At 44.2% G+C, this 17,102-nt stretch overlaps 1 protein-coding gene across 1 annotated transcript in view; it reads left to right on the top strand.

Annotated features, from left to right (window-relative positions):
* Nucleotides 1-17,102, top strand: part of LRP2 (LDL receptor related protein 2) — a 449,269-nt gene that overhangs the window by 290,456 nt on the left and 141,711 nt on the right. Inside the window, exons 47-53 of the mRNA XM_063932587.1 lie at nt 3,428-3,553; nt 4,329-4,448; nt 4,943-5,074; nt 7,577-7,778; nt 8,754-9,049; nt 13,597-14,113; nt 15,959-16,111. Coding sequence (XP_063788657.1) covers nt 3,428-3,553; nt 4,329-4,448; nt 4,943-5,074; nt 7,577-7,778; nt 8,754-9,049; nt 13,597-14,113; nt 15,959-16,111 — 1,546 coding nt within the window. The remainder of the gene's footprint in view (nt 1-3,427; nt 3,554-4,328; nt 4,449-4,942; nt 5,075-7,576; nt 7,779-8,753; nt 9,050-13,596; nt 14,114-15,958; nt 16,112-17,102) is intronic.

Here is a 17,102-nt window from a genome sequence, read left to right on the forward strand (position 1 = left end):
ATACCAATTCAAGTTGGGTGACAAGGAGGTCTGTGTTGCTGCTTGTCAGTGTTGGGACCTTGGGCCCAATTCCGACCAATGGTGCCATTTGGGGGTGATTCAGAGGTGACCACATAAGACTCTTGACCTTATTCAGCAATGTCAGCAGAAACTATGACTGGAAAAATCTCAGCTGGGGGCTGCCCAGCTTTAGAATGACTGCCCCGCTATGCGATCGCAATCTAATTGCAACCGCACAGGAATAAGATTGCGATTGCATGAAACTATAGTCGACCCCTGCCTGCGCAGCCTAGCTGTAAAGGCAGGTGCACCGCCGCCATTTTGTTTATCGGAGCAGCTGCGTGTGATGTCATGCAGCAGCCCTAAAAATGCTTCGGACACACCTGCATTTTTGCCAACATGCCGCACACCCGACGCCCAACACTGGGGGTCATTCCGAGTTGTTCGCTCGCAAGCTGCTTTTAGCAGCTTTGCACACGCTAAGCCGCCGCCTACTGGGAGTGAATCTTAGCTTATCAAAATTGCGAACGAAAGATTAGCAGAATTGCGAATAGACACTTCTTAGCAGTTTCTGAGTAGCTCCACACTTACTCGGCATCTGCGATCAGTTCAGTGCTTGTCGTTCCTGGTTTGACGTCACAAACACACCCAGCGTTCGCCCAGACACTCCTCCGTTTCTCCAGCCACTCCCGCGTTTTTCCCAGAAACGGTAGCGTTTTTTCGCACACACCCATAAAACGGCCAGTTTCCGCCCAGAAACACCCACTTCCTGTCAATCACATTACGATCACCAGAACGAAGAAAAAACCTCGTAATGCTGTGAGTAAAATACCTAACTGCATAGCAAATTTACTTGGCGCAGTCGCACTGCGGGCATTGCGCATGCGCATCAGCAACTAATCGCTCCGTTGCGAGAAAAAAATACCGAGCGAACAACTCGGAATGACCCCCACTGTCAATTATGTTGCAGTCAAATACTTCCGGGACGTGAGCGCAATGTGAAAGTTTGCACATGTGCAGATCATTGCATCACTTCTCTGTTTGTTACTGAATAAGGCCCTCTGTGTAAAAATATGCTAATGCCGCATGAGGTGTCTTCTGTAAGTGCAGCCTCTGAAGGCGCAGGATTAGACCATCTGCAAGAACATCGGACATCTCAGTAACCCTCAGGTTTCTTAGGATGTCCAGAGTGATCACACAGCCGAGGCCACAAAATCTGCGTCAGAAAACCCTGGTCTCGGAATACCTGTAAAACGGGACCCATGTTTTATAAAACAATCAGGGGTCTATTCAAGAAGCAGTGAAAAGAGTGGATAAACAGACCAGTGGAGAAGTTGCCCATGCCAACCAATCAGCTTTCAAGTAAACATTTATCAAGTACATTCTATAAAATGTAAGGGAGATGCTGATTGGTTGCCATGGGTAACTTCTCCACTGGTCTTTTTCTCCACTGTCATCCCCTCCCCGTCCCCACATGGCTGCCTCTTGATTGACTGTTGTCGCATCCACTGGTCTGCATATGAGCAGTGCTGCCCCTGCACATATATGCAGATCAATAACCATCGGAGATGCACGCAAACCATTGGCTCCAATCCCCCCACCACCTTCCCAAAATCCAGAGATGTTCCATCTGAGTTAATTGACTTTTGTTTAACTTGTCTCTATGTGTTTGTGTGTCTGAGGTACAGAAATTGTAAGCTTCACTGGGGCCTGATATGACCGAACAAAGGACCCACATATCGGGCCTGATTCAAATGTTGTTGGAGGTTCGGCACATTGAGCAAAGTACTGGTGTTTGGTGCTTTGCGCATGTGTTGGACCCATACTCCTCGTGTGCAGTACAGGTTCTGCATGGTTGGACGCACTATAGCTGCAGACTGACAGTCTGCTGTTATTTGTAGGTGGCGAAGGGGCGTTGATGGCCGCCATTTCCCAAAATGGAGATGTGTTGCCTCTAGTTTGGGGGAGTGTCGAGGCTAGGATCTCCAGTAGAAGACAGATTTGCTGGCCTCTTTGTAGGAACTGCGGCAGCCGAATAAAATAGATGGTCCTGAAGCACAAGTTAATGTGATGTGTTTAGTATGTTCACTCTGCACATTTCCAGCCTGAACTACAAGCCACTGCACAGGCACAGATTCACCGGCAAACACGGACTCAGCAAAACAGCTGAGTATCATTGTGATATGCAGCAACAGAAATCTGTTATTGCTGCATAATGAGGGACCTAAATATTGTTACTGCATTCTTAGAAATGTTCATTCCCATATAAAGTGCAAACTGAGTCTTATTAAAAGGACGCGGAAAACGTGTTGTTGAACGGCAGTGATCGAAAAATAGCCCACTGTACAGGAGAGAACCATAAACATGCCTTCTACACTCATCTGAGTAATCTCATTCAGCAAATCTCATGGAGGTGTGGGGAGGCGAGTTTCATAACTAGGTGCATCAGAAGATGCAGACACTTCCAGGTTGGCCTGTAAATACATTGACATCCTGTAAATATGGATGCCCTGCGCAAGGTCTCTCATCCACACGCATGACGCTCTCCTACTCAAAATTACAGGGATTTTTTCCGAGCTGCACCCACTCTGTGGAATGCTCTCCCATTCACAATAATGCTCACCTCTAGTCTCTAAACCTTCAAGCTTTCTCTGAAAATGCTGTTATTATTATTGTTGTTTCAGTTGTAAAGCACAACGGAATATGCTGCGCTATATATGAAACTGTTTATAAACAAATAAATAATAACCGTGGGAGTTTACCCTTAACATACAGTAAAGGTCCGTACACACTAGTCAATAAAATAAGAAACGTTGCTCATTTTGACCCTTTCTGAGCAATGTCGTTTACTATATCGACTATTGTGTACGCTGTAAACAACAAGCAAAGCGCGGCTCCGCAAGTCATTAACGTCCCTCAGTCTCGGCCGTGCATACAGCTCAATTTGGACTCATCATCCAAAGCTCAAGGCTGCAGTATACCGCTAGCGCGATATCGCACAGTGTGTATGGCCGCTGTCGGGCCGGCCGGCCCAGGATGGGGGCACACTATACGATGTCGCTCACCGAGCACATCACCTAGTGTGTACCAACTTTAAGTTACTGTTAATGTTTTCCTTTTGCTAAGTATAGTAGAGGGATCCGTGAAGAATGTAATGGTATCTGGGAGCCACAGTTCTATCGCTTTATGCTTTGTTGGCTTTATGTTTTGTTACTTTTTCAACCTCCATATAGTTTTTGTAGCAACTTTTGCTGAATAAAACAAGGTGTGCCTCGTAAAAAAAAAAAAAAAAAAAAAAAAAGGTACTCATACAGAAAAAGATAAAAACTACACTTGGGTCACAAAAAATGCAAGGGAGTATGTTAAATACAAGTGATATGGATTGTTGAGCCATTTTTCAACACTGTTTTCTTGTTCTCTTTTAAAGCCGATCGCACATGTCAGTCTGGCTACACCAAATGTCAGAGCACTAACATCTGCATTCCTCGTACTTATCTCTGTGATGGAGATAATGACTGCGGTGATATGAGTGATGAAAGCCCCACTCACTGTGGTAAGTTGTCCAGTGTTTGTTCACATTACAAATGACTGCCGGAAAAACAGAGCTTGGATAAAAATGGAAGAAAAAAAAACATATAGCAGTAAATACTTAAAATTATAATATATCTGACAGTATTGGTGTCATTGCCTTGGTGTTATTGAAATGTCTAGCTCGCAGAGAATGCTGAGACTTGTAGTTCAAGTATAGTAAATTATAATATGCCGTTAGTGTTCACGAAAGCATTTGCATGAAATGATGTTGCATCGGGAATAATCCCTAATATATTCATATATGATTATTTAATGACATATCACATTAGTAATAAAATAACGAACATAAAGTATCTATTTAATGTACTACAATTAGCCAAAACTGCAGTGAATGGCTGTCACAGGACTTTCTGCAGTTTCTTATATTTAAACCCCAGAGAAAGCTCTGATTTCTCTGTGGTTAAACTATTAATGGGCTCTTACCGCCGACGAACCCGTAGATTTCTGTGGGGTCAGCGAAAATAGGCAAAGTAATGGCTTCTTAGGATGTAACTGTTTTACTAAATATGTGTGTATGGGCATTAACTGTGAAGCTGACCATTGGATTTTTATGTAGTCCCTGAATCAGCATGTTTCCTATATATGCTTTTTGTGGTCCCACTGCTACCAATGATAAATCAACTTTTTAGCATCGATTAGTATTGGAATAATTTTTGTTTATAATTTGCCCAAACAATTGAAAGACTTTCAGTATAAGGAAAACAAAATACAAATAAAGTGCATGAACTCTCTTCCAGCTACTCTGACTTGTACAGAAAGTGAATTCCGATGTTCCTTTGGACGTTGTATTCCTGGTCACTGGTATTGTGATCAGGGAGTGGATTGTGCGGATGGCTCGGATGAACCAGCGTCTTGTGGTAAGGTTTTGTGGAACTCAACAGGTTGTTTAGAAATAGGGATCTAAGTTATTTGCCTTATAACCACATCTTCAACATTGTGTTGTAGACTAGTTGTGTTTTTGTTGTTTCATGCTGATGTAGACTACCATAGACTATAATAAATTACCTGTGATCCCTGCATGAATGTTTTTCTAGCTTCTAATGGAATTAGCTTATCTGGCTCACATTACTAGGATAGCCTCTGCCTTCTACATATTGTATACTGAACAGAACAGGGATAGGTTTGTATAAGAGTCGTGTGTAACTCAGAGCTCAGCAGAATGCAGGTAAAACAATTAGAGACTTCTTATCTTAGGAGAACCAGTATGAGATAGCTGAGATACTACCTCTGTTGTTTTACATTCTGCAGAGAACATTTGTGCCAAAGAATGCCTTTCTATTGAGATACAATCAGGAAATCTCTTTCATGTCTTTTTCTTTTAACAATCACCGATTGTATTCATTTACTGCAGTGTCCCATGTGCGAACATGCTCAAGTGACCAATTCAGGTGTGATGATGCTCGTTGTATCCCGGCAACGTGGGTTTGCGATGGCGATAATGACTGTGGTGACATGAGCGATGAGGACCAGCGACATAACTGCGGTAAGGATTCCAGGGTTGGTCACACTGGATTTATGCCATCCTTGTTTTAATCCTAAATCAGAGCAGTCGTCTACACACATAATAAAAACTATTTTATTTGATGAAGCAATAATCAGCCTAAATTCCAGCTTCAGAACATATATAATTAATACCATCCTTTATCCAAAATATTAAAGTGGACCCATCACCTACACAGGTCTACTGTCTATTGTCTAGAAACTGGTGACAGATCTGTTGCATGAGGCACATGACATGGTGATGTCACTCGTGTCTAGTAAAGTGGTAGGCTGAATATTGTCTCAGCCCACAAAGGGCTTTCAATAGTTAAGTGCAAAAGCAGGGTTTGTAGAGGGGCTCCGGCATATACAGTAAATATATATAGGTGATGGGTCCACTTCAAGATTTTGAATAAATTAAGGATGGCATGAATTTTTTTATGTTCTGAACCTGTTAGACTTATTATTATAGATATAAAACCACATGCATGCCCTCCCGCCCTACTTACTGATATTCCACATTATTTGACAGGTTACTATAGGGGTGGAGCCAGTGGCGTAAGTTCGTCCCAGTCGCCTAGAGACATGATAAATGTGGGTGCCCCCCTACATATACACACACACATACCATATGTAACTATCCGGCACTCAGGGTGAACAGTAGCAGCGTGCTCAGGTACCTTTCCCACTAGTAATATAGATACACATACAAAGTGGACGCACTCCAAGTCAGTCATTAAAATAAAACAGACATCAGAATACCTTTATAGTACAACTACAGTGCTTCCTCACCCATCAGCGGGTCTCGATGGAGACGCTTTGGCGCAGCGATCTGCCGATATATATAAAAAACACACAAACACCTCATTCACTTAAAAACACACACACGCCTCTTTCACTTAAAAACACACACACGCCTCTTTCACTTAAACATACACATACGCCTCTTTCACTTAAACACACATACGCCGCTTTTACTTAAACACACACACACGCCGCTTTCACTTAAACACACACAAACACCGCTTTTACTTTAACACACAAACGCCTTTCACTTAAACACACACATGCCTCTCACTTGCACATGTCTCTTTCACTCACACACACACAGATGCCTCCTTCACTTAAAGACACACACGCCGCTTTCACTTAAACACACACCTCTCACTTACACACACACACGCCACTCACTTACACACACACATGCCTCTCACACACACATGCCTCTCACTTACACACACACACACACACACACACACACACACACACATGCCTCTCACACACATGCCTCTCACTTACACACACACACACACGCCTCTCACACACACACACACACACACACACACACATGCCTCACACACACACGCCTCTCACACACATGTCTCTCACACATATGCCTCACACACTCACACACACGCCTCTCACACACATGCCTCTCACACACATGCCTCTCACTTACATACACATGCCTCTCACACACATGCCTCTCACTTACACACACATGCCTCTCACTTACACACACACACACACACACACACACACACACACACATGCCTCTCACTTACACACACATGCCTCTTACACACACACACACACACACACACACACACACACACACACACACGCCTCTCACTTACACACACATGCCTCTCACACAAATGCCTCTTTTACTTGAGCACACAACTTTCCTTAAAAACACACACACCCCTCACTTAAAAACATGCACTCCCCATTCCTTCCTTCCCTGCCCCCCAGCTTGAGGCAAGTGCTGCCAGTGCCTACCTTTGGCTATCATCAGCCTGACGGAAGATCAGAGAGCTTCTTCACTCGGCTGGCTTGCTTAACTGGAAGGAGCTGCGCTCTGGAGCTCCCCCTAGCTGCAACTAGTGCCAGCTCTCTGTGTATACAGGAGGCAGCTTCCGTGTCACTGACACAACTCCTCCGTGATTAAAAAAAAAAGAAACAGCAGCGAGCGGATAGTAAGGCAGCGGGAGACAGTGGAAGAGACATGCCCCCTTGAGGTCAGGAGCCCGGCGGCAGCCAACTCCACTGCCTCCCACAGTTACGCCACTGGGTGGAGCTGAGTGGCTCATGTCTTTAGGTCCCATTCTCTGGTTCAGAAAAAAATATTTGGTCCATTGTATGTGGGCAGGGAGGGTTCTGGGCACTCAGAAACTCCGCTGCACGTTCCATAGAATGGTGGCACTCGATATACCAGCTTCCGGGATCCCGGCGCTCAGCATACCGGTGCCGGGATCCCGACCACCAGTTTACCGACAACTATTCTCCCTCTTGGGGTGTCCACGACACCCCTGGAGGGAGAATTAATAGCGTGGCATGCGTAGGCTCTTTTACGCTCACCCCCTGCCAGCATTCCGGCTGACGGGATCCTGGCGCCAGTATGTTGGGAGCCGGGATCCCGACAGCTGGCCAATCGTAGTACACCCCCACAAATACTATATACATCTTGTGATTTGAGTTGCACTGTATTTTTTTTCTTTGCCAGCCAGCCGCAGTTGCGCTCCTACAGAATTCACCTGTATAAACAACAAACCTCCGGACAGAAGGTGTATTCCACAGGCTTGGGTCTGCGATGGAGATTCAGACTGCTCTGATGCATATGATGAGCATCAGAACTGTACAAGGCGTTCCTGCTCAAGCTCTGAATTCAGCTGTAGTAATGGCCTCTGCATACGAAATAGCTTTAGGTATGTTACATATTTGGACACTATTAAATGATGTATGGCCATTATACAGTATATATTCAGTTTTGCATCTTTTGTACACACCTGCCAACAGTCTGAGCTTTGCAGGACAGTCCCTGTTTTGGGACATACCATGACCAATATAGGGGTGCATTAGGGATGTTTGGGCGAGTTTTGGCTAGATAAGTGTTGTGGCCTAATTTAACCCAATTATCTATCAGAAATGTTAGCAGGTGTGTTTATATACAAACCTTAGATGCCTATTTATTGAAGTACACAAAGCAATTTACTCCACAAAAATGCCTGTTTTTACTGGAGATAGAGTTTTGTTTTTTTTAACTATTTATTAAAAGCTACCACTAGTGGTGAAATATCCCCTAGTATCACCGTCGGTAACCACTCAATTAAGTAATTACATCACGCTATCCCCCATGCTATCACTTACTTAGAATGGTGATAACATTGGGCTATAAAGGAAAAAAGTTACTAAATACAGTATATATGTAACCGGAAGTCTGGACTTACAGGGTCCACGGTTATCTTGACTAGTTTTCTGCGCCTAGGCACATCATGATTTATTAGCATAAACCCGATGGGTCCACGTTTATCTTGACTAGTTTTCTGCGCCTAGGCACAACGTGACTTATTAGCATAAACCCTTCATCTATTGTTCTCAGCTGCAATACAATACAGAGAACAATACAGCAGGGGATTAAGTCCGACTGGCCAGTCTCAGTTAATCCTATTAAAGGTCAAGATAAACGTGGACCCATCTGTATAGCGCAGTGCACGTGTGACCTGATAAAGACTTGTCAGTGAGATAGTTTGGATGACACAAGAGTGTTAATTATCTTTAAATTTGTGGTGTATTTGCTTAATTGCCAGATCTTGCTCTCATGAGAGTGAGGCATACAGTACCACGCATGAAAGTATGTATTATCAATTATAATACCTGTAATCCATCACTCGATCCGCCAGGTGTGACAGGCGCAATGACTGTGGAGACAGCAGTGATGAAAGAGGATGCAGCTACCCAACCTGCCAGCAGCAGCAGTTCACCTGTCAGAATGGCCGCTGTATTACCAGGGCCTATGTCTGTGATGGAGACAATGACTGCGGTGATGAGTCTGATGAGCTGGAACATATGTGCAGCACCCCAGAAGCAACCTGTGCTCCGCACTTTTTTAAATGTGACAATGGCCACTGTATTGAAGCTATCAAAGTCTGCAACCGAATAGATGAATGTTCCGACAACAGCGATGAGAAAGGATGTGGTGCGTGGAATGTTTCATTTACTAAACAGTATATTGTTTCTATTAGATGTAGAATTACAGTAAACCCTTCCTGGAATTGCAAAAATACTATTGTCATTTTATTTTATTATTGATTTATTATTTAAATGAATGGGAAATAAATATTTTTATGATGTAATAAGGGCATAACACCCCAAATTATTAATCACCTAAACAAAACACTAATTTATTAGAAATTGACTAATTTTCCACCAGGCAGTTACAGAATCTTTAGCCACTGCATGTTAGGTTCCTGGTGCTCAGAACAAGGGAGATGTTATGAAGTGAGTCCAGAGCACCAGGACGTAACGCTGGGAAAGGGGAATGGAAAGGGAATAGCCCCTGGCGCCCTATCTCCGTTGTCTCGCCCGTGCTGTCAGTACACTCTTGCGAGACTATGGTTGCTTGAGCCCATGGCAGCCGCGTTTGAAGGGCGGATTACGCCTGCCCAACTTCGATGCCCCCTCAGGTCTTAATGAGAGACAAAGAGTGTACCGAGACAGGGTGATAACAAGGGGCCCTCTTACTGAAACAACCAAAGCCAGGGGCTACTAACTAGCCTAAAACTAAATGTATGTGCGGCTTGCCGCCAAAGGAAAAGAACAACAAAGGAAATGCTGACCACACGCCGACACAATACTTTTGTGTACCGGCAGTGACAGCATAAGCAGTACCCTCTGCAAAACACCAGTGACAGAAATAATAACGGAATACAGCGGCCTAGGCCGACGGACGCGGCAGAGACGCTACTCACGGAACCGGTACGAATACTGGCAAATGGACAGGAACTCCCAATGCTGCTGACACAGACTCTCAGAACTGGATGACAGGCAGAATCCCAAACGACAGACCGGTGGACACCAAGAAGCCAGAAACTTGACCAGGCACAGGCAAAGCCACTGGACCTCAGGACAGGAATGCCTCACGGCAGGACACGGGATCAGACACAGGAATCGACACAGGGACTGACACAGGAATCGACACAGGAAGCAGCTCGACTGACACTGCTACACAGGAGCTCAGGAACTAGCAGGAACCAAGCTCAGAACTCAAGCAGACTGGAAACCTAGAAATATCACCAGCGTCTGTGAATAGCACTGAGCCAGCATATAACAGAGAGGCCTAATTAATAATCTCATGCAGCTGCCCTGTTGCATGACTCCAAACTGACAAGATGCAATTAGCAGCCAGGTGAGGCTGAACACATGGGAACAAGCTGCAATTACACAGACTCACCAGCGGCAGCAACCAAGAGTACTCTTAAACAGAGCAACGGAAAATCCTGGCCTGCGAAACAACTTATAAACATAAAATAGGAATGAACCACTACCTGTGGTTCATAACAGTATCCCCTCCTTAAGGGTGAGTTCCGAGCACCCCATGACACCCACGGGGAACATGAACAGAAGAATAACATAAAATACCTAACTGACATGCAAAACAGGAATGAGCCACAGCCGTGGCTCATAACACTGCATCATCTCATTTCCCATACAAATTCATGTTTTGGCCCCATTCATCAGCCAATCGGCTGATTGGTTGCTAAAACTGATATATGTATACATCATAAGCAGAAAATACATGCCTATAGTGTATCAGCACTAGACTTATTTACTTATATGGGCATGAAATCTTTTATTCATTTATTTAAGTAGAAACATATATGTATAATTGCTGTTAGTCTGTAATTATGTCAATAGACAAAGGCATGACGACTTTTACATGTACTGTGAGGAGCGCTGCTAAACAATATAGAGCTTAGTACACTGATTAGTTACTGATGCAGCATTTAAGACGCAACATTAATAATCAGGGCAGCCAAGAGAAATTCTAGGCCCCGGTACAACAACTTCCTGGCCCCCCTGCCACTACTGGAGGGAGTGTGACCACAGCATGCTGAGGGCATGGCAACTCCTCTTTGGCGGCGTGTCTAGCACATCAGAAGCACCCACTCACAGAAGTATGGTATGCCTCCCATCCAGGATAGTAGAGAGCCTGGATGGGCCCAGGTACTTTTAAGGGGGCATGGCCTAATCAAAGGAGGCATGGACATGGGCCCCCACTGGGCCCCTCTATCAGACCTGGGCCCAGGTAATTTTTTACTCTCCACCCCCTCTCTCGACGCCACTGTTAATAATCTGTTATGAAATGACTGCACGTACAGGGGTCACTGAACCTGGAGCATGCACGTCTCAGCTATTCAAAAAATAACAATAAAGTGTAGTCCTCAAATCAGTGCAAAATGGCCAGAAATTCTGACATGCAGTTTATACTGGCTCCTGTGGTGGCCTGAGCATAATCCACTAACACCCTGGTCTAAGCAATCCATTAATGAGGAATAGACGGACAGGGGGAGATGAGAGAAGGATCATTTTCAAAATATAATTTAGAATAGTACATGGTCTATATTATGTAAATACTTCATATCCTTTGGTAGCTGTGTTCAGTGGAGGAAACTCCATCACTGCAGGAGGCATTCAGCTACAGAGCTGAAGGTTAGAGTGTCTAAGAGTTTGGAGGCCACCAATCTACTGTACTGAGCATGGGTTGTATATGAAAATCCTGGCAGTGAAAATCACGATGGTTGGGATGCTGACAGTGGCATCCCCAACAATCAAAATCCCGGCAGATTTTAACCCTATCCCTACCCCTAACCCACCCCTCTCGTGGCCTAACCCTAACTGTCCCCACTGCCCCCACAGCTTAACCCTGATCTCCCCCCCCCCAGTGCCTGGTCCTAACCACAGTACTTACCACCAGGATCCGTTGAGATTCTTATTGTCAGGATCCTGCTGTCTGTATTCTGACTGTCGGGATCTTTACCGCATCCTCTGAGCATGTTCTGGGTCTGGCAAATGCATACTTATGCCCCTTCACATGGCATGCAAAATTGTACTCAGAGGAGCAGTGCTGGGGCCTCAAGACTGGCATTGCACAGGCTTCCCCCAAATCGTGCAGTTCTGCTCCTGTCTGCACTGAATACATATACAGTAGGTTAATGTGAAGGCATCTCTCTTGTTACTAGTGTGCCTGATTCATTATTGTATGCAAACATGATGGTTTGTGTTGAAATATGACGTGCACAAAGATGTCACTTGCAGCCCCCTGTCAGCCGGAGCATGTTTGACATGATACAGCATTTTGGGGGTTGGGTGGGGGTGGCACCCGGCACCATTCTTCAAAATGGGCGTGTGTTCTCCCCATTTTCAAGGCATGGCAGGCAGAGCCATCTTAACAGCAGTGTAGGCCCCTGGGCACAGCAATGCACTGGGGCCCCTACCCACCCATCAGCGATAGGGGTGGGGGGTTCTATCAGCAGCAGCTTTGATGTCCCGCGGGTGGTAGGGGGTGTTCTATCTTTCGCTCAGCATGTAGGACCTGGAGAAATAATTTCTGCTAATTACTCATTTACTGCACAAATGGGGCGGGAAGGAGAACACTAAACTGTAGAAGGGGCCCTGGGACATGACTTCCAGGGTGGTAGGGGGTGCTTAATACACAGGGGAGGGGAGGACAGTGGAGTGGGCTTAATATTCATCATTTTCCGGGGGTCAAGGCAGCTTGCTTTACTGCAGATATCTCCAGTTCCTGGAAATAGATTTCTTAGCTTTAATTGGATAAAAAAAACTAGAGAGTCCCACCTTTCAGGCAGTACTGGGGACTTGGGGATCAGAGTTCAGGAGCCAGAGCAAGCCACCAAAAAAAATATAAAACTGCATATTAGGCGTGTGGAGCTGCAGCATGGACCAGCTGCTTGAAGGCTGATATCTCTGGTTCTGGGCATAGTAGAGACAAGATGCCAGTGTCCACTGAAAGGGGAGAGTCCCAGCTTTTGGAGTATATCCTCAGAAAAACTCTATTCTATTTCAGACAGAACCCAAGATATCTGGCTGGGAAGAGCAATTAACAGGCTTGGATGGGGACCACTGCTTTGAAGTCGGATATCTCCGGTTCCCCAGGGCCGATTTTCAAAAATCTGGTACCCCTGGAAAGAGGGGACCCTCAGCTATCAGCCTAGGGCCCTTTTACTCCTGGGGCCCTTGGGCAAGAGCCCATTGAGCCCATACGAAAAGACGGCCCTGATGGCAGGTTTAGGGTCTGTGTTGTTGGACGCAAACTTCCTGGACCTGGATGTCTGGATCCAACGGTGCCTGTAACCATCGCAAATTGCGACTGATGGTCGTGAAGATAATCCAGGGTTGTGTCCTTAGAAGCAGCACTCAGATCCTCGCTAATACTCTCAGGACACGGGTGCACTGTGTATAAGTGTCTGACCCGGGTATAACCCAGGTAAAAGGTGAACTTTAAACGGGTCTGACCCAGGATTTTAGTGGAAAAGGGGTATGAGTGACTTCCAATAGGCAGATAGAACCTAACTACAGATTGCTTGCTGTGATTTTACAGCAGGTTTGAAACTTTTAGCAATGTTAGAAAATAATCCAAAGTATATGTTACAAACAATAGGAATACTTTGTGCTGCTAATCAGTGCACATCATTAACCATTTATATTTTTGTCTTTTTCAAACAGGCATTAATGAGTGCAGTGATCCCTCAATTAGCGGCTGTGATCATAACTGTACAGATACACAAACCAGTTTCTTCTGTTCCTGCAGAGCGGGATATAGGCTCATGTCTGATAAACGGACCTGTGATGATGTAGACGAGTGTACTGAATTCCCTACTTTATGCAGTCAAATCTGTGAGAACACTGCTGGTTCCTATATTTGCAAGTGTTCTCCTGGCTATATTCGGGAACCTGATGGAAAAAGCTGCCGTCAAAATAGCAACATTGCCCCATACCTTATATTTAGCAACCGGTATTACCTGAGAAACCTGACGGTGGATGGTCAGTCTTACGCTCTTATTCTACAAGGTCTGAGCAATGTGGTGGCACTGGACTTCGATCGGGTGGAAGCGAGACTGTATTGGATTGATGTTGGAAGGAGAGTTATTGAGAGAATGTTCCTTAATGGAACCAACAAAGAGACCATTATTAACAGTGATCTTCCTAGTGGGGAAGGATTAGCAGTTGATTGGGTTGGCAGGTAAAAAATCCATGATACTATATAAATTCATGATAAGTCATAGTATAAACAAAATGCTTTTTTTAAACACAGTAGTCTAAGATAACAGGACAGCAATGTGTGCTACAAATTAGTACAATAATTGCTAAATAGCTACCTGTATGTTAACAAATGTTTGGGATTCATTCTCATGTCTCTTCTATATATTTCTTAAGCCATAATAAATCCCAAACAAATTATACATTCATCTCTTTATATTTTACATTTGACAATTACAATGGGCGAAATACTGTAGATCTGTTTACCTTTAAAGCTATAACCCTAACCCCTTCATATATTATGGATATACGGTCAGTATCCTGGCAGTCGGAATCTAGACAATGTGATCCCGATGGTCAGGCTCCAGATTGATCCCAAAAGTAAGTACTGACCTTGGCGTCAGGACTAGACACTATGGGTAGGGTTAGGGTTAGGCTGCGGGAGTGGGGGACGGTTAGGGTTATGCTGCAAGGTGGGACGGTTAGGGTTAGGCTGTGGGAGGGGGAAATTAGGGTTAGGTTGCGGGAGGGGAAGGTTAGGGTTAGGCTGCGGGAGCAGGAGGTTAGGGTTAGGCTGCGGGAGCAGAAGGTTTGGGTTAGGCTGTGGGAGAGGGATGGTTAGGGTTAGGCTGCAGGAGGGGGAGGTTAGGGTTAGGCTGCGGGTTGGGGAGGTTATTGTTAGGCTGCAGGTGGGGGAGGTTAGGGTAAGGCTGCCGGAGGAGTGGGTTAGGGTAAACATACTTACATTGATCCTTATGGATTTTGACTGTCGGGATCCTGCTGTCAGTATTCTGAGAATCTTGACTGCCTGGATTTCATGCCCAACCCATATTAAGTCCTACACCTGGACATACACCTAAAACAAAGTTCCTGAAATTCTTTTTATTATGTACCCATTGGGATGATACATGATAGATGCTTAACCTCTATTTACTGTATGCCAATCATCCTTAAATGGTGTACATTCATTCCAAGTGCCCACAATTACAGGAGACTTAGCCATAATATACATCAAGGTCTTAAACTATTTCAAGTTCTGAGTCCTGATGTTGCCTCCCAGTTTCTACAAATGGCCTGATTCAGAGATGGAAGTAAACCCTATATTTCAGCAGTTGAGCGATTATCGGTGGTGTGCACATGCGTCTAAATTGCTCTGCACATGTACTGCAATGGTTTTGCGATGGCAGTTGCAGAGAGGATTTATTCACAGAGGACCGAGGTAACGGGGGAGTGTCTGCAAAAATGCAGGTGTGTCACAACCTTTTTGGGGGCATGTCATTGCTGTCAACTGCGATCCCGTATGCAGTACAAATATCTCTGCTGTCCAGTAGCCATGGCTACCCAGATGCTCGATGTTTGCCTCCAATGGCTGAGTCTTTGTACATAAGCCATGTTACAGAAACGCTGATTTTAATGTCTGAACACAAATCACGGCGGCTGCGTACACAGGCGCAGCTGCGACATCATTAGCGCACATGTCTGAATCAGGCCCAGTGTTGGGAACCCTCCCACAATAGATACCTACCAAACAAAACTAAACCTAACCAAGGGAAGATTGTGCTGTTTACTTTTTGCATTGCTGTATTAAGAAAGCTTGAACTCACTCCTGTTTTGGATGAAGATGCAAATTACCAACTTGTTTTAAGTACTATTGACCCATTAATGTCATTTTTGACTTGGGTCTAATGTCATGAAACAGCTGATAACAACTGAAATGCACTAAGGTCTTTACTACTAATATCCTGCATTATTGTTGTAATCATTTTATCTCACACCCTGGTCTCTATGAAGGAAACAGTATTCTATGTATCTGTGATTTCCCTTGTAGAAAGCTATACTGGGTGGACTCCTATAAGGACTGTATCATTGTTGCTGAGCTGGATGGAAGATTCAGGAAGAGGCTGGTTGACCGTTGTGTGGATGTTAATAATACGTTCTGCTTTCAGCATCCTAGAGCGATCGTGGTACATCCAAAGAAAGGGTATGACATTTCAGGCATAGCATTGCCTATTATTTCTCTGGTTGAAAATGACATACTTCTTATGTTCGTCATTACTGTAACCTGCTATCTGGTATTTCCTGAGAGATAACAAGCTAGGAACATGAAACCAAATCCTTCTTTTATTATTATCTGCTTAACTTTTTCCTCAGCTTAACAAGCAGGTGCCTAGCGGGAAATGCAGCCATTACTGCTGACATGATTGAATTTCTCTTATGTAGTCATTGCTGGCGTATCTTTATTATGTTGGATTTTTAAATGAGTTGGACAGGCACCAAAACAAATCATATTTAATATTCTCATTTTGATGGACCTATAATCTTTTTTTGTCTCAGTTTCAAACACTGAACTTCACATACTGCGGCTGCTGACATAATCTTATCAGCACATATTATTAAGCAAAGGACTGATTTATTGCTATACAGGTTGAGTATCCCATATCCAAATATTCCGAAATACGGAATATTCCGAAATACGGACTTTTTTGAATGAGAGTGAGATAGTGAAACCTTTGTTTTTTGATGGCTCAATGTACACAAACTTTGTTTAATACACAAAGTTATTAAAAAATATTGTATTAAATGACCTTCAGGCTGTGTGTATAAGGTGTATATGAAACATAAATGAATTGTGTGACTGTAGACACACTTTGTTTAATGCACAAAGTTATAAAAAATATTGGCTAAAATTGCCTTCAGGCTGTGTATAAGGTGTATATGAAACATAAATGCATTCTGTGCTTAGACTTGGGTCCCATCACCATGATATCTCATTATGATATGCAATTATTCCAAAATACGGAAAAATCCGATATCCAAAATACGTCTGGTCCCAAGCATTTTGGATAAGGGATACTCAACCTGTATTACATTTGTGCTTTGCATGCCATACTGACATGGTAAATATAATAAATTAAAAAAGAAGACATAGGACCACTTTACAAAGTGCACTGCGGTTGCATTGCAAAATGCGT

This window comes from Pseudophryne corroboree, chromosome 7 (assembly GCF_028390025.1).
Source record: "Pseudophryne corroboree isolate aPseCor3 chromosome 7, aPseCor3.hap2, whole genome shotgun sequence".
Classification (NCBI taxonomy): Eukaryota; Metazoa; Chordata; class Amphibia; order Anura; family Myobatrachidae; genus Pseudophryne; species Pseudophryne corroboree.